This window comes from Macrotis lagotis, chromosome 4 (genome assembly GCF_037893015.1).
Source record: "Macrotis lagotis isolate mMagLag1 chromosome 4, bilby.v1.9.chrom.fasta, whole genome shotgun sequence".
Taxonomy (NCBI): domain Eukaryota; kingdom Metazoa; phylum Chordata; class Mammalia; order Peramelemorphia; family Peramelidae; genus Macrotis; species Macrotis lagotis.
Genome location: NC_133661.1, coordinates 89,705,475 through 89,723,653, shown reverse-complemented (window position 1 = coordinate 89,723,653; position 18,179 = coordinate 89,705,475). Strand labels below are relative to the sequence as shown.

General features: G+C 33.4%; 1 protein-coding gene and 1 long non-coding RNA gene across 12 annotated transcripts in view; one reads left to right on the top strand and one right to left on the bottom strand.

Annotated features, from left to right (window-relative positions):
- Window positions 1–2,381: 2,381 nt before the first annotated feature.
- On the bottom strand, window positions 2,382–17,264 carry LOC141521194 (uncharacterized). Its single transcript, XR_012477861.1, has 3 exons — window positions 16,891–17,264; window positions 15,969–16,034; window positions 2,382–4,135 (listed from the first exon to the last, which is right to left on the bottom strand). It is a non-coding gene; the product is annotated as an uncharacterized LOC141521194 (long non-coding RNA).
- TACC2 (transforming acidic coiled-coil containing protein 2) overlaps window positions 16,986–18,179 on the top strand; it is a 295,485-nt gene continuing 294,291 nt past the window's right edge. For 9 of the 11 annotated variants that reach the window (XM_074233463.1, XM_074233458.1, XM_074233462.1 and 6 more), the window contains exon 1: window positions 16,986–17,190. In XM_074233463.1, coding sequence (XP_074089564.1) covers window positions 17,173–17,190 — 18 coding nt within the window. In that variant the 5' untranslated portion in view covers window positions 16,986–17,172. The remainder of the gene's footprint in view (window positions 17,191–18,179) is intronic. The other 2 variants (XM_074233469.1, XM_074233468.1) reach the window with 1 other exon arrangement.

Genomic DNA, 18,179 nt, shown 5'->3' with positions numbered 1-18,179 from the left:
CAATAATGGTTTTCTTCGAAAAAGTAGAGAATTGGTTTGCTAGTTCCTTCTCTTAACTCATTTTACACACGAGTAACCAAAGCAGAGTAAAAATGACTTGCCCAAGATCACACAGATATCAAGTTGTCCTGACTTTAGGCTTGGTGGTCTAACCACTGTACTAACAAGTTGTTCAAATGTTTCATAAAGGGCTTTCTTTTGAATTGAAATATGAATTAGGGGACTTTACATTGATTTATTTGCAAGTGCCCCAGTTTTCCAAAAATATTCAAGATTCAGGAGAAAATGTTTGTCATAAAATGAATATTGCATCACTAAAGAAAAATGGTAATTTCTTAATTCAAACTTTCTTTGAAGTACTCTGTCACAAGAAAGCAAAAATTATTTTATAGCAATGTAAAAGTTACCTATGTTCTGCTCCTATGTTGTCCCACAATTTATAGAGACTTGCTTTTTTTTAATTTTCAAAATATTCATTTTCCCCAACTACATGCAGTTTTTCAACAATCATTTGTTGCAAGGTTTTTGAGTTTCACATTTTTTTTTACCTCCCTCTCTTTCTTCCTTCTTTCCCATGACAGAAAACAGTTTAATATAAGTTCAACTATGTTGAACATAAATTCATATTAATCATGTTGTGAAATAAGAATTAAATCAAAATGGGAGGAAATATTAGGAAAAAAGTACATAAGAATTTTTAAAAATTGAAGATAGCAAACTTAGGTCTGTATTTAAACTTCACAGTGCCTGCTCTAGTTATGGAAGCTATTTTCTTTCACAAGTCTTTTAGAATTGTCTTTAATTATTGTGCTGCTGAAATAAACAAGTCCATCATGGTTGATCATCATCCCATGCTGCTGTGAGCATGTCTAATGTTCTTCTGCTTCTGCTTCCTTCATTCAGTTTCACATCATGCACATCTTTCTAGAGAGAGTTCCTTTTAATAAATTTATTCATAAAATTGATTACTTTTATAACAACCAGAAACACTATTATGTAGCTTCTCATTCATTTTTCTCAATACACCTAGGTAACACTCCCAGTTTCCTATCTTGAACTTATATATTGGTTGTTTCTTCAGAGAGATGACTATTCTCAGATGCTAGTGGTACCTGGTGGATTCACATTGCTAAAAACTCATGAGTATCACCAGTGAGCTTTCTTTTCACAGTCAACTAGAGGATGCAATTAGCTCACAGCATCCCTAAGATGGCATAGTAACCACAATAGTTATAAAACATTTTCCCACATAAACCTGCAGTAAATATTCCACAATCTCACACAGAATCTGTGGGAAGAATGGGAACACACTTAGAGCATGTGGATAGCAAGGCACACACACATAGGGAGTATATGTAGACAGGAAAACCCATGACTCTAGTGATGAAAGGATTGAAGTCTTTTTGGTCTTCATGGAATCTCCCTGCTAGAGACAACGTCTCCCTTGGGTTCCCAGGTCTGTTCCTCTCCACTGTTAAACTCTCAAATTAGAGGGTTAATTCTTCCTTGAATCCAAAGTTAGCTCTCTTCTTTGTTGCTGGGGTGGGTGGGGGGGAGTCTTGCTTATCAAACCTACTTCCTTCCTGGAATGTCTCTTCTATGTCCAAGTCTCCATTGAGAGCCGTTGTCATTGCTATCCCTGGGACTTACTGAATCAGCTTCCATAGTATGTTTTAGATGTGTTAGTATTATGGAAAAATCCCTTAACTATTATTTAATTACTTACTATATGAATAAAAACAATTCTCATCTTCAAGTATTCACTTCACATTCTAATATGGGAGTCAACATGTAAATAATTTATGTGTATGTGTTATGAACCCTAAAACTATAAAAAACCCTTAAAATAGGGTTAAAATAAAATGACAAAATATAAATTAGACATTTTTTAAAGTTTTATTCTCTAAGGTCTTACCACCAACCTACAGGTAATGGTCATTGAAGTAATGACCACACCCAAACTGGGAAAGAGTTGAACTTTTATGCAAAAACAGAAAATTTGGAAAATTATTAACTCTATTGTGCCTGACCATGAAGGTTGCACAATATTAAGTTGCCCAAATATCCCTCAAAAGCTATCATCCTCATACAATGCTATCTGATTTCTTATTGTCTCTTCCTGGCAGGTCAAGTATCCCAGCATCCTGACCATTGTCTTCCTGGGTTCATAATTAACTTAAGGAGAGATAACCTGGAGTGTCAATTTCTTACTAAGGTATCAAGGTGACTGATAAGAAGGCTAAATATTCTCTAAAGAAATCTATCTTTTTCCAGGATTATGGTTTTGAGAAGTTTATTATACTTTGACATTGTGTGTGTGTTCGGGAGACAAAAAAAGGCAAAAGACAGGAGCTCAGAGAGCTCACAATCTAAAGGGGAAGACAATAAGTAGACATAGACATAGACATAGACATAGACATATATATATATATATATATATATGTATATATAAGCAAGTTACAAACATGATATTAGACAATGTTTATTGACAATGTTAAAGTTCCCTAGTATGAGGGCAGGAGTTTTGGTGAAGAGAAAGACTGAGCCAAACACTGAACTTAGTGAGAAAGTAAAATGTCAAAAAGGTCTATAGAGAGCCATCCTGGTCTAGACTGTATCATAGAAAGCTAGCATAGACTGAATAGTATGAATCTCAAAGGAGAATTTGGCAGGGAACACAATGGAAAGGGCAGATTGGAATGGGACATTGCACATGAAGAGTCCAGAAGGATAACAATAAGAGAATGGGTAACTGGAGACCGAGAATGAGATCTGTGCACACCACAATGATACTTGAACCTTTTAGGAGGCCATAAGTGGTGTGGCCTATTATCACCCAGCCATGGTTTGCCCCATCCAATTCAATCAAAGAAAGACATATCTTTAAATAGTTAATTTAATATCTCATTTGGTCATTTCTTTCTGTTCATATATCAACTAATGGATTGAGAAAAGGAAATTAATTGTGGAGAGATTAAATATCTATGCATTGTGATGTATAGAAATGTATGAGATTAAATAAATTGTAAGGGTTATAAATTGCAGGTTTATGATCATCAACCTGCTTTCATCCTTGCTCAATCAGTGCAGTGTTCAAATATAGTTCTCTAAGAATACACTATTTTCAAAAAAAATTCATCAATTATATTTAAATTATTTTCTCAATATGGCATTATCATCCACAAGTTTACAAAGTAACAAATTTTTCTAAAGTCAGTTTCCAGTTCATAGAGTAAATGTAATGAAATTTGCCTTTTTACCCACATCTGCTCCTTCATCCACTTGCTATTTGAAGTGGGAAGATTTCAATTTCTCAATTAATTGATCATAAACTCTTCAGATATATGGGCAAATATCTTTGTCAGCATAACATCACCAAGTGGAACCATTCAAAGTAGCTTTGCTTATCATTAAACAAGCATCATTTTGATCATCAGAGCTGCAGGGGGAACCAATGTTTCATCTATCAAATGGGAGTTTTTATACTTAGCATTCTGTAAGCAATCTGATAAAATGCAGACAGTCATTCTAATGTTGCTTATGTGGTTTTACAAAATGTTTGGTTTTGTTAATAGAAGTCTCTTTTCTCTGGCAAAAAAAACTTTGCACTGCCAACATACTATGTGAAAATAAACTTTGAACTTCTTATTTCAATAGATTAAATTTCATACTGTCTACAGCTAGAACATTCATACAAAACAATCACAGTAGTCTATATTCTCCATCAATAATAGTACATGGAAATCTATAGCAGATTATATTTTTAAAGTTTATTGTGAGGCGTTTTTAGTTGTTTCCAACTCTTTGTAACCCCATTTGTAATTTTCTTGGTGAAGATACTGGAGTGGTGCCATTTCCTTCTTCAGTTCATTTTACAGATGAAGAAACTGAGGCAAAAGGATTAAGTTATTCACCAGGGTCACACAGTTAGTGAGTATCTGAGGTGGAATTCGAAGACAGGTCTTCTTGATTTCTGTGAGTCACCACTGAACCTTCTGGAAGCTCTTTTTTTTAATTTCGAATTTTCATTTTGTGCCTTTGTATTTTTGCTACTTAAACTGTCTCTGTTTGTTGTCTTCGTTTATACTAGTTTCAGCTGCTCCAGTGGATTTTCTCTTCAAACAGTTGTTTTTCCCTTTAAAATCAGAGACAATAAAAATACAAGAAAAACCATTAATTGTTGAAAATTTCAAATGGTTTTGACTTTTCTGGAGCTATTTTCATTTTTAATAGTTTAAAAATTCCCATCGTATATTTGAGGGGAAATGAACTATTACATTTTACTTGCCAAAATGAATTATGTGGAGAAACATGAGATTGTTATAGTGTTTTTACCTTCTATGCAAAGATTTTTTTTTACCTTTGAGATTATAATGTCAGATTCAAATGTGACAGACAATTTATTTGATATGAGTCTATGCCAATGGTATAGATTGTACCTACAAACAGGATTTCAGCACACAAAAACTTAAGTTTGACTTAATTTGTTTATACCATTTTAACATGGTCATCCCCCATATGTAGGTGTAGAGGGTGGCTTGAAGGAATTCCAGAATCTCTAGAGAGGGAGCAATGGACTATAATATATTACTATTATTAGTCTAGGAGATATAGAATTTCTATTATAAAATATTCTATTCTAACATAGAACAGAATATTCTATTTGGACATAAAATATTTTATATAACACTTTAAGCTTTATTAGCTTGAGATGATGATAGGGTCTAGTGAGAGAGCGATCAATGGAACATAAAGAAGGGTTTACCTCTTCAAGAAGAGTCACCTCTTCATCAGAAATTGGAGTGAAAGGACAGTTCAGCTAAGATGTTTTAACAGGTATATCTTGTCCAACTATATAATTTTAAATTATAGAATAGCACATTATTTGGAGAATAAAAATTGAGGGTGATCCAAAAGGAGAAGGAAAAGACATGTGGTGGGCATAAATAGGCAGCAGCATATTTCTGATGAGAAGAATTTATGCTTGAGAAATGTGTTTTTTTTAAAGTATCAACCAAGAAATGTATGATTGTAAAAGTAGAGAGGACAATCATATAATAAGAGGGAGAGATGAGTTCAAAAGGATGAGTACAACACTGCTACTTATTTAATGTTGAAAGATTAAAGGCAAAGGCCTCCATGGGTAGGCATTTTTAAAAAAAAGATGAATAGTGTGAGATGAGAAAAGTACAGATGAGTTATAGTTTGAAATATGATAAAAGACTACTTTTGTTGTGGTATAAATGATCATGTCATGTTGCTATACAATAAAAGAACAATATAGAAATTATCAATTAAAATAATTTATCCTAATCTTATTTGCAAATTGTAATCCATTCTATAATAATCCTTAAAGATGATCCTCTAGACTCTGCTTGAACATTTCTAGTGGCTCACAATTTTCCTGGACAACCCATTTCTTTGTTAAATAGCTCTCAAGGAAAAGTCTTATTTATGATGACTTTCTAAAATGATAATAGTTCAGTTTTTTATAACACTTTAAATTTTACAAAATACTTTCCTCAAGCAAACCATAGGGGGTATATAGTGCAAAGATTATTATTTTGTCTTTTAGGTACTCCCTTAAACTCTTGCGTCTTGTCATAGGAAATTCCTACTCAATAAAATAGATCATCGTTTTACTAATTTTTAAAAATTTTTTTTATTTAATTAAGGCAATGGGATTAAGTGACTTGCCCGTATCTGAGGTCAGATTTGAAATCAGGTTCTCCTGACTCCAGGGCCAGTGCTCTATCCACTATGTCACCTAACTGTCCCCTTTTTTGTTAATTTTTTATTTATTTAAGGCTATGGAGTTAAGTGACTTGACCAAGGTTGCACAGTTAGGCAATTATTAAGTAGATCATCATTTTAAAGAGAAAAATATAATCATTTAAACTGATAAAACCAAGTAGATGAAAAATGATTCCTCGGTTTATAACATGCAGTCCATTAAATTAGAGTGTATATATCATGAATATATGTGTGTATATGTTGACATACAAATATATGTATAGAAGTATATGAATGCAAATATATAGTATTTTCATATAAATTCAACTATATTCACATAAATATGTACATGTATATATTTGTATATACATATGCATACACATTCACCATATATACAAACAGGGAGATATGTGTATGCTTTGAATAGATGCTATAAATGAATAAATTAAGCCAGAAGGAAATAAAAAGAGATCAACAAGTTGAATTGTATTTAGGAAATTGCAAGGTGCTTTTAATGATCACGAACTCAGTGTAACAGCAGCTACTCTCTAAAGAATCAAAATGGTAATTGATCCAAAAGGCAATGGAAAGATGCATGTTCAATATAAATAGACTACAACCAATGAGGATTTGTATTAATAAGTTGTACAAAGACATAATTGAACATTTATATGTTCAGAAAAGAATTATAAAAAATGTTGAACAAAAGTTAAACATTCTCCAGAATGTTGGCTTTATAAATGTGTGCAGGTTGTTTAAATATAGAGATGTGATTGAGTGATGAGTGTACATAATCTGTGGTCCTGTATATAACTTGTCTACACATATTTATTCATTCATTTGCTGTCTCCCCATTAGATTGTGAGCTCCTTGAGGGCAGGGACTGTTTTTTGACTTCTTTTTATATCTCTAGCATTTAGAACAGTGCCTGATACCTAATTAGTCATATCTGACTTTTAATGAGCCTATTTGGGGTTTTCTTGGCAAAGATACTTGAATGGTTTGCCACTTCCTTCTCCTGCTCATTTACAGACAAGGAAACTGAGGCAAATAAGGTTAAATGGCTTGCCCAGAGTCATAGCTAGAAAGTGTCTGGGGGAGGATTTGATGTCAGCGGTTCTGGCTTCAGTATGAGCTCTCTATACACTGTGACATCTAGCTGCCTCTGCTGGTTCATAATAGGTACTGACAAATCTGATTTGGTTTTGCAGAGAATAGAAGGTATGCCTATACCATCAGCAAGCTAATTAGAGAGAGACAGAGAAGGTCAAGGGCAGGGATGGGGAACTTTTTTTCTGCCAAGAGTCATTTGGATATTTATAGCATCATTGATAGCTTTTTTGGTCAAACATTTCTTTAACTCACTCCTAAAAATATTTTATTTATGGAATTTTGAGTCTCACCTTCAGTTGCCTTGGCAACATCATATCAATACAGGTGGAGGTTCCTGCCTCTGGTGTAAAGTAACCAAGACTGGACAAGCTTTGCAGTTTCCAAGAGATGTTTTGGTATTAAATTATTTCTATCTGCTAACCTTCAAATATCTCTAATATAGGGATACAAATCTAGGTTCAAAAGAAAAGCCATTTACTGATTGTTTTTTTTTTAGGTTTTTGCAAGGCAAATGTGGTTAAGTGGCTTGCCCAAGGCCACACAGCTAGGTAATTATTAAGTGTCTGAGACCGGATTTGAACCCAGGTACTCCTGACTCCAAGGCCAGTGCTTTATCCACTACACCACCTAGCTGCCCCTACTGATTGCTTTTAAAGGGATGATAGTCCCCTAAATTTATGTTCACCAGCTTAACTTCTCCCTATTAAATGTTAGTTACACAAAAGATTATCAAAAAGAATGAATATCAAATAAATGTAAATATCCAAAACAGTAAATAGAAACTGGAGAAAATCTACAAGCTAGACTATCCTAGAGATGTACAAGAATAATTGAAGAGCTGAGAGCAAAATAAGATCTCAACTAAAATTAGGAAAGAGAAATTGGCCTTACCTAATGAGATCTTCCATGTGGCTGAGATGATGGAGAACTACATCTGGGGCCAGGAAGACTCATCTTCCCAAGTTCAAATCAGCCTTAGTACCTTACTATCTGTGTGACCCTGGGCAAATCACTAAACCCCATTTGCCTCAGTTTCATCTTCTTTAAAATGAGCTGGAGAACGAAAAGGTATCTTTGCCAAGAATACTCCAAATGACTAAGGAAGAGTCAGACATAAATGAACAGCAATAACAAAAGAACTGCAGACCTTGGAGACCAGGAACATCATGGGACTTGCTTTCATACATGTCTACTATTCAAGGAGCTCCAGTTTGTCATTCAAGTCTTCTATTCTCCATGATATCACATGACATTCTTTCTTTATGAGTCTTTTCCAAGAGCATTTGGAATCAATTCAGTAAACCCCTCATATAGGAATGCAGCATTTTGATTCTCTTGGCCAATCAGGACTCATGTCTTCCTTCATCTATAAAACCTGATGTTCAAAGCTGTCCTTCAAGGAACTGCCCCAAACCCACCTGGGCAAGGATGGGACTTTATATTTATAAGTATAATTTGGGGGAGAGGGAAGACTCATCTGCTAGTTCAAAAAAAAGTTTCATGTGAAAAGTTATATTTGAACTAAATTTTGAAGGAAACTAAATTTTCTAAGAGGTAGAAGGAGAGGTGTTCCTTCCTGGTACATGCCACTTCATGCAAATGGACATAGAGTAGCACTGGAATGTTGTGGGTGAGGATCAGCCAAAAAAAAGGGCAAATGTGGCTGTAATGAATATTTCATTATAAAGCAAGAAAAGTAGATTGGAGTTATTCTACAGGTAACCTGAAGCCACTGAAGTTTATGAAGAGTGGGGAGACATTGGTCAGATCTCTGCTTTATGAACATCACCTTAGTAGCTGTATAAAGGATGAATTGGAGAGGGGAGATACTTGAGATACAAAGCCCATCAGGAAGTCTATTACAGTGGTCTGGGGAAGAAGTTATGAAGTCTTGAACAAGAGTAGTGACTATAAGGGGCGGCTAGGTGGCACAGTGGATAGACCACTGGCCCTGGAGTCAGGAGGACCTGAGTTCAAATCTGACCTCAGACACTTAATAATTACCTAGCTGTGTGGCCTTGGGCAAACCACTTAACCTCATTGCCTTGCAAAAACCTAAAAAAAGTGGTGACTATATGTATTTAGAGAAAAGGGGATGAAGATGAGAAATGGAAATACAGAATCAACTTGATTTGCTCATTGATTGTATATAGAGAGCAAGGGTCGATGAGTTAAGAAGGCCTGTGAGTTTACCCAATTCTCATCCAAAAAAGAAAAAGAAAGAAAAAGGAAAAACCAGGATTAGTCATTAGTGTTAAAGCAACTACAAAGGAAACATTATGTCCAAAGTTTCATATGACTGCCAATGATTTCTAAGTGCTTGCAAGGTCAAGAACAAAATAATTATTAAGAATCTATGTTAAAGAAAGATTGAATATTGAATTAAATCTAATGCAATCCACATTCATGACACTCACAACAATATGCATTACATACAAGCCATTTCTCATTACTACAAATATTTTTTCAATAAAAATCTTTGTGTGAAAAGTCAACAGACATTTTATTTCTACCAACTTGATTCAATGAAATTCCATTAAGCCAGAGATTGTTGGACAGTCCTTTGAAGCTGATAAAAATGTGGTTTGACCTCTCCTTCAAAGAAAAAGTACTAATTTTCAGTTCTTCCTGCTCCAGGTTAAAAAAATTATGCAAGAATTACATGTCTTTACAAAAATGGTTTCATTATAGGCTAAACAGATGACAATGATAGCATAAATGAATGACATTAGCCCAGTTCTACAAGTTAGAGTAGGACTCTAGATGTACTTGAACTGATAAAATCTTTTCTTTGTATAGCAGTAAAAGCATGATTGCATTTGGTTCCATTTAATAAACTTCATCTTCATTCATGTGTGTCTGAAGAAAAGGAGTTAGGAAAGCAGATGACAAACTATCAACCTAAACATGCCACTTTGCTTAAATTATAACCCAGGAAATCAGGGCAGAATGAATATTTCACAACCTAACAACTCCCATACTTCACTATGTGAATATACTTATAATCTAGTCAATGTGAGAATTTCCTTTAACATTAAAGATTATAATATAGGTCATCTTGTGAGATTCTTTTCATGTTCTCCCACGAGTTCAACATAAGGTAATTTAGTCAACATGCTTGAGACTTTCTTCATATTCTCCCTTGATTTATTTCTAAGATAAATTTTTTAGATAATTTTTGGTTTCATAACCCTTATATTTGCCATTGTGGTACTCCCCTTAATCTGTAAAAGGTTAACTCTAATATTAAAATATGAAGGTTCAAAAAAAGTTCTGCTAGACTGAACAAAATAGTAAAAAAAAGTCTGCTACATTCAATATCTCATGCTCATGATCCCCTACTTCTACAAATGAGGGGAGAGAGTTGTCATCTATCATTTCTTTGTTGATAAATTTGGTCATCATAATTTTACAGCATTATATTAACATTGTGTTTTCATCATTTCTTCCATTTACATTGTTGTCATCACTGTGTATGTTTTCTTCAGTTCATAAAAAAACTTCCTACTTTTCTGTATTTATCATATTTGTTATTTCTTGTATATACTAATCTTCCATTAAATCATTGTATCATAATTTGTTTATCCACATGCCAATTGATGAGTATCTGTTTCTAATTCTTTACTAACAGAAAAAAGTATTGAATAAATATTATGATGCATATGGGTCCCTTCTTTTTGTCGCTGAACTCCTTGTCTAGCTAATATTAGGCTTGCATTTGAATCTCTGGGTCAAAGAATAAAGATGCTTTAGTTACTTTCTTAGCTTGGTTCCAAATTGCTTTCCAGAATAATTTTATTAATTTGGAAAACCTCTAAAACTGCATCAATATGCCTGTCTTTCCATAATCTCTCCAATTTTGATTAATCCCATCTTTTGTCATTGTTGTCAATTTTCTGGATATGAAGCAAAATCTCAAAGTTGTTTCAATTTGCATTTATATTATAATTAGTGTTTTGGGAGCATTCTTCCATCTAGTCATTAGTGTTATAAATGGCCCATAATTATAAAAACTTAGTCTGGAGTGATTATTATATAGCTTTTATTAACTTGCCTAATGGGAAAAAGCCCTGAATTATGACAGTGTCCAGTCTTATATACAATTTGAGAGTTTCTCCTCCCTTCTGAGCCAGCCATTGGTCTGAATAGTCAGGGATACATTCTAATCCATATGCCCACCCTATATCACACTTTAATCTGTTTTCCTTCCCGGGTCATATAAGGCATATTACTTAGATGAGTCTCAATTGTCACAGGGGGAATGTATAGTAATATGCATGGTATAGTAATATTCTTTATCCTTTTAATTTAGCAAACCCACTTGCAGAGGTCAGGGACCCTCAGTCAACCAAGGACTATTTGGAGTAAGCCTTGGCCTAATCTCAGGTCTGGCATCTCTAGGCCAGGTTGGAAGACCTCTCCCAGTTCCGTGATTGGTTGGGGTCAATTTCTTTATCTCCCCTTTTGTCCTACTCTCACATTCCTGCACATAGGCTGGTGTCTTTTCAGCTAATCAATAATCATAGACAGACCCCAGTCTTTGTAATGTATATTTTTTAACTAATAGTTAAACTATTTTAAACTAATAGTTACATCCTGTGGGAAATCAAACATCCTATAATTCCTCAAATTTACCAATCCTTTGATATTTATTTGTTCACATTCACTGACCATATATCCATTGGGGAATGATCTTATATATTATGTTAATTGTCTATATATCCTAGATTTTAGACTCTTACTAGAGATATTTGATTCTACAAGTTTTCTTGAAATCAGAAGTCAATTGTATAGCTAGATCTCACTCTCTCCATATGATTAGATGATCTTTTCATTTATTAGTGTCTTTGATATCATTTACTTTTAAAAAAAATAACATCATAACTTCCTTTTGGCAATACCATGTTCATAATGTTACAATTTCAGTTCAACAGAGACTGTTGTATTCCATACCTCATTGACATATAACATCAGAAGAATAATATTATTTGGGAGGGGTTATTTCTATGTTTTCAATCATTTTAATAGGTTTTTGTCTCAAAAAGAAGCTTGAAATCATTAAAATAATTTTTTCAGTTTTCCAAAGACATTCCAGGCTGCTCTTCTTGTGTTCCATTCTGAGCCCAGATGTTATTCTTCAAGCCTAGAGGACTGGCTTGTTTTGACTGCGAAAGGCAGTGACCACTGTGTCTGCACCTATTCAGAAAAGGAGAGTGAGGGAGCAGCAGGTGATTGTGAAGGGTTGAGTCTACACCTGGAGCCTGCATTAAGCCAGTATTTGTCAACCCCTTTAGTTTTACATGAGTATATTATAATAACTATCAAACTTAGGGATCAGAGAAGCATGTGGGTTCTATGGCCTTCTTGTCCTGATCTGCATTCATTTTGCTGTGGAACAGCCCCACACACTATTCTTTATCCTTTTTCCCTTTTGCTGTCCTTCTTTGCTGCCTCAAGTTTCCATGATCTCCTAAATTGTCCTTCCAGTTTAGAAGAATAATTTTAAGGGAATAGGTATTTTAATTAGCATGAACACTCAAATTAACTGCATAAGACATATGAAAGAAGACTATCTGCAACCAGAGAAAGAACTGAGAAATGAAAGTATGTATAGAATGATTTTAAATACATTTTATATATATATATATATATATCTTTAATTATATCTCATGACACATATACATGCATACATATATATATAATTATATATATATATTTGTGTCTAATGGTAGCTATCTCTAGGGCAAGGGGGAGGAGAGAAATAAATTCCTGATGACTTTGCATGTGTGTATATATATATATATATATATGTATGTATGTATGTAGATATAGATATATTTGCAAGTCATTTGGGTTAGGTGACTTGCCTACCTTGACCAAGGTCACAAGCTAATAAGTATCAGGCGTTTGAGGCTGGATTTGAACTCAGGTCCTCCTGACTTCAGGGTTGGTACTCTATTCACTTAGATGCCCCTTCATTATCTATTTAAAAGGAATATCAAGTTTTAAATAATAGATTTGTAGTTTCATGTGCAATTATCTTTTTATATTATACTGTGTCATAAAAATGTTTATTTTATTCCATAAATCAAAAAATAAATACATAAAAATTTTTAAAAAGAAGAAAATAATTCTCATGTACTGCTCCCCACTATGTTAGAGACTTGGTAGATTTTTACTTTTTGGATAACCATTTATTGTATATGTTGTCAAAGGGATGCTCTTTCAGGTATAGATTGGACTAAAAGACCTTTAAATTCTGAAAATTTTGTGTTAGACAAATTCTGTAGATTGTCAGTTTAACTGTGTATCATGTAATCAGGATGAGAGAACTAAAAACATTAGTGGTAAATGAATCCTTCAAAGTGTTTCAATTCCGAAGTACCTGGAATTGTACTTTTCTTTCCTGAAAAATATTTTAAAAATCACCTTAACAGAAGGAAAAAAAATTTAAATGTTCATGTTTCTTGTGCCTCATGTGATCATTGTTGCACTTATTCTATTATTTGGGTTATAATCTATATATTCAAATAATAGTAGCACACATTTGCAATAGCATTCTGAAAGAATGTACCAAAATTCAATTGAATGTGAGCCTAGTGATAATATAAATCAGTCAAATAATAGTGTATCCATTTTTTAGATGAGAAAATTGACACTCAGAGAGTTCGTGTTTACCCCAAATTGCCCAACTAGTAAGTGACAGATTATTGACATCTAGTCAAATGCTTTAATTATTAGATATTTTAGAACCTCACAATCTTAAATGATTATAATCCTAAAGCTAATCTTAAAAATCACTAAAACCCCAACCACATGCTTTAAACTCACAATCATTTAAAGTATTTAATATACCTGGAGGAAGCATGGTTTGATTGATAGACTGTTAAATCAGGATCAGGAAAACTTGAATTCAAGTTTTACTTAGAGTATATGCTAGTTCTGTGTTTCTGGCAAGTCACTTAACCTCTCACTGTCCGAAGGTCTAGGCTGTGTTCTAAGACTAAGTTTTAGAGCCACTGCTTTCTCTATCATTACAGAGAATTTCCTTATCAAGAGCTTTCTATATCAATGAAATCATTGTTGTTATTGTTTTTCATTTGTTTTCAGATGTGTATGAACCTTCTTGACACCTTTGGGAATTTTCTTGTCAAAGATGCTAAAGTGTTTCCATTTCCTTCTGCAGTTCCTTTTACAGATGAGGAAACTGAGGAAACTGGCCCAGTATTACACAGCTAATCTGTGTCTGAAGTCAGACATGAATTCAGATCTTCCTGACTTTAAACCCAATGCTCTATCCACTGTGCCTCCTAACAGAAATTATAAACTGAAAAAATAGAAAGTTGTTGTTGGAAGGTTTGTAGAAAGAAAGGTGGATCAGATGGTGGGTATATAAAATGATCTAATGATCTGTGGAAAACATTTTGAAAGCATGCTAAGACAGTGACTAAAATGTTAATAGTCTAGGATGACCAGTGATTCCACCACTACACATATAGCCCAAGGATCTCAGTGAGAAAAAGAAAGACCCTGTGTACCAGAAAAGATTTTTAACAGCACTTTTTGTAGTAGTTAATAAAGAAGAAATGTAGATGCCTATTAATTGAAGCCAGTTACTTGAATGTAATATAATACTGTGCTGTAAGAGTCAATGAATATGATGAATGTAGAGAAATACAGGAAGACTCATAATGAACTGATGCTAAGTGAAGTGAGCAGAACCATGAAAATAATATATACTATTATTAGAATGTGAATTAAAATTACAATAGCAACAAAATTATTCAAACAATACAGTGAAATTATAAAAGTTTAAACCTGGACCCCAGATACTTTCTAGAAGTGTAACCCTGGGAAAGTCACTATACCCTTTTTGCTTCAGTTTCCTCATCTGTAAAATGAGCTGCAGAAGGAAATGTCAATGATCTTTGCCAAGAAAACTCCAAATAGGGTCATGGAGAGTTAGATGGGACTAAACAACTGAACAACAGTAACAAAAAGCCTGACCCAAAAGAAGAAATTTGAGAAAGTTCCTCTCCTGCTTCTATATCTGATAAACTTTTTTGATATGTAAGTTTGGTTAAATATATATTTTTATTTTTCCTTCTTTGTTTTATGGGATAGCTCTCTGGGAGATGTTTCTTCCCTCATAGATTTCTCAATCTTAAAACCAACCCATATTAGTAGAATGCTTTCATGTGATTCTAGGGGGTAGATAAAGAATCATGATTAGGAAAGAAGTTTTGAAAACTTACAAAATCAGAAAGATCGGTCTTTTTTTCTGTGTTTCTTTGAACTTGAGAAATACTGAATAAGTCACAAGAACAGATTGGGGATATAAATTATATGAAAGCCTAAGCTAGCATTTTACATCCATCATATTGACTAAAATGATAGAAAGGGAAAGTGACAAATATTAAAAGGAATGTGTAAAAATTGGGATCCTAATTCATTGTTGATGGATCTGTGAGTTAATCCAACTATTTTGGAGAGAGATTTAGAATTATGCCCAAAGAATTATTAAACTTCTTAAACCTTTGACTCAATAAAACCACTATTAGGTGTTTCCCAAGATGTTTAGGAAAAAATGGAAAGAACCTATAGCTTCTAAAAAAGTTTATAGCAACTCTCTTTGTGATGGTAAAGAATTGGAACCTGGGATGCCTCTCAATTGGGGAATGGCTAAACAAATTGTGGTATATGTTCATGATGGAATATTACTCTAAGAAATGATGAGTTTGATGATTTTAAAAAAGCATGGGTAGACCTACACCAAATAATGAAGAAAACAATGAGCAGAACCAAGAGAACATTGTATAAAGTAACTGCCGCATTGTTTTAAGGACAACTTTGAGTGATCAAGTCAATCTAATTTATTACAAATACTAAAATTAATTGCAAAGGTCCTATGAAGGAAAATGTTTTATATATACATATGTATGTATATATAAAGACATACACAAATACACATAATATATATGTATATATGTATGTTATATGTATATATCTGTGTATGAGTTTATATATACATATATATTATAAATATATGGGGTAGTTAGATGGCACAGTGGAGCACCAGGAGGACCTGAGTTCAAATATGGTCTCAGATACTTGATACTTACTATCTGTGTGACCTTGGACAAGTTACTTCACCCTTTTTGCCTTTGTTTTCTTATCTATAAAATGAGCTGCAGAAGGAAATAGCAAATTACTACAGTATATTTGAAAGGAATAGTAAATTGAACATAACGGATCTGTAGTTTTCCATGCAATTCTCTGTTTTTTTTTCTATCCAACTTTCTTATGGAAATGACCATTTTCTTTCTTAAATTTCAAATAAAAGATGTTAACTCCCTACCCCATGTAAATGTTTTAAGCAGAGATTATTTTTGCCATTTTTGTGCATTTATCACATAGTAAGCACTTATAACAAATACTTGTTGATAAAAAAATCAAAAAATGTTTTAAAACAAAAAAAAAATTAGACCAGTCAAAAAATAATAATGTTATAATTCAGTATAGGAATTCTTTTGAATTGTCCAGAAATAAAACCTATTTATAGTTTTAGAGAGTTGCCTAAGGCTCAGGGAGATTCAGTGCCTTGTATACTGTTACACTGCTAGTAAATGTCAGAGACAATATTTGAACTTAGATCTATACTACCTCCTAGGTTGAGGCCAAAAAATATGACAATAGAAGTTTTAAAAAACCTAAACATTTCCAATAAGGCAGGTTGACTTTGAGAATTCAATAAGGAAAGATTTATTTAAGATATTCCAAGAAAAAGACAACTGCTCTGTTTTATGATATTTACAGAGGCTACACAGTCTTACCTGCCACCATTAGGAGATCTATTTACTTTCTAGATTGTTTTTCTCCCTTAGTCTTAGTTTAAAGCACAATTTGGCCAAGTCAAAGTACTTCTGTTTCAGTTAAATGAATCTGGCTATGGAAGGTTGTCCAGGATGCTTTCATTTTCCAAAGAGGTGGCCCAATTTTCCTAAAACTACAGTTGGAGAAAAGGATAGCCCCCCTCAGCTCTACCTGGGAGTTTACTGCCTCTTGTGTTATTCTCATCTTGCGACTGAAAATTCCTTTTGAGAACTGACGTGTCACAGCAATAAAGCAACCAGGGTCAGATTCCTTACACTTCGCCGCCATCCAGCATAGTGTTCTCAACCTTAAGCCAACTCACATTTATAGAACGCTTTGCCTTCATGTGATCCTAGGGGTGAAAAGGGGGACTATGAGTCGGGAGAGAGAAAAACAGTGGTGCAAAGTTATAAACTCAGGAAGAGAGTGGCCTTTTTTTCCTTATTCTTATTCATGCTAGAAGAATACTGGGTAAGTAAGCCACAGATCCTGTTTGCTTTATTCCTTTAATTGTCATGTACTTCGAACCAGTTTGGCAGCTGAGATTAAAGGGATAAGTGTTGAAAAGCCTTTTTATTTTTTTTCTCACATGGTAAAATTTATAACTTATTTGTGTTTTTATTTTGTGTTTTTTTAAATAAGAAGGATTTTATTTCTTTCTTCCCAAAATCCAATTGTTTTTAAAGTAAAATAATGGCAAATAGCCTAGTTTTCCTGGGTCTCAGTTTTATGTGGTAAATAAAGGATTGGGTTCAATGATTAAAGGTCATTCCCTTCCAGACTTAAATTCTACAGTTTAATGATTTTGTCAGCAAAAGGTCTTAATATCACACATTTGTAATTAAGCAGCAATGTAATTTAAGAAGGTATTTGATAAAGACTTTATGGAAAATAAGTTATTTATAAGCTCTTAATCATGTTGGCTTATAATTGCATTTGTACTTACTCTTCTTAGGATTTTCACAAAACAAAATAACTTTCCAGACAGATTTCTTCATCTGTAAAATGAGAGATTTGAGCAAGATGATTTCTAATGTCTAAGCTCCTAATAGACTTTTTTTTAGAAGTGGTGATTATTCATTTAAGCCATCATGGTGATTGTAGAAAATGTGTGTGTTTCTTAGAACGATTCTCAATGGTAGTTATTAATAAAACAGATAAAAAACTGACCCAAGCTTGAACCTAAGACTTGGGGAATCTACATATTATTTCACTAGATCACTTAATTTTAAAGACTCATTACCATCTTGTTATAATTTAGTGTTTGGGTCTGGAGATATTAGAAGTTACTGGGGGTTCTAAAAACTTCTATGGTTCTATATAAGCAAATAAATTTCAGATTTTTTCCCTAAAGTGGTGATGGGAAAAAAAAACTATATAACTTTGAAAAGTTTTTTGGAAAAGTAATTTATTTCATGTTAAACAAAGCTCTTACTTTAGGAGACAGCTGCATTAAAATG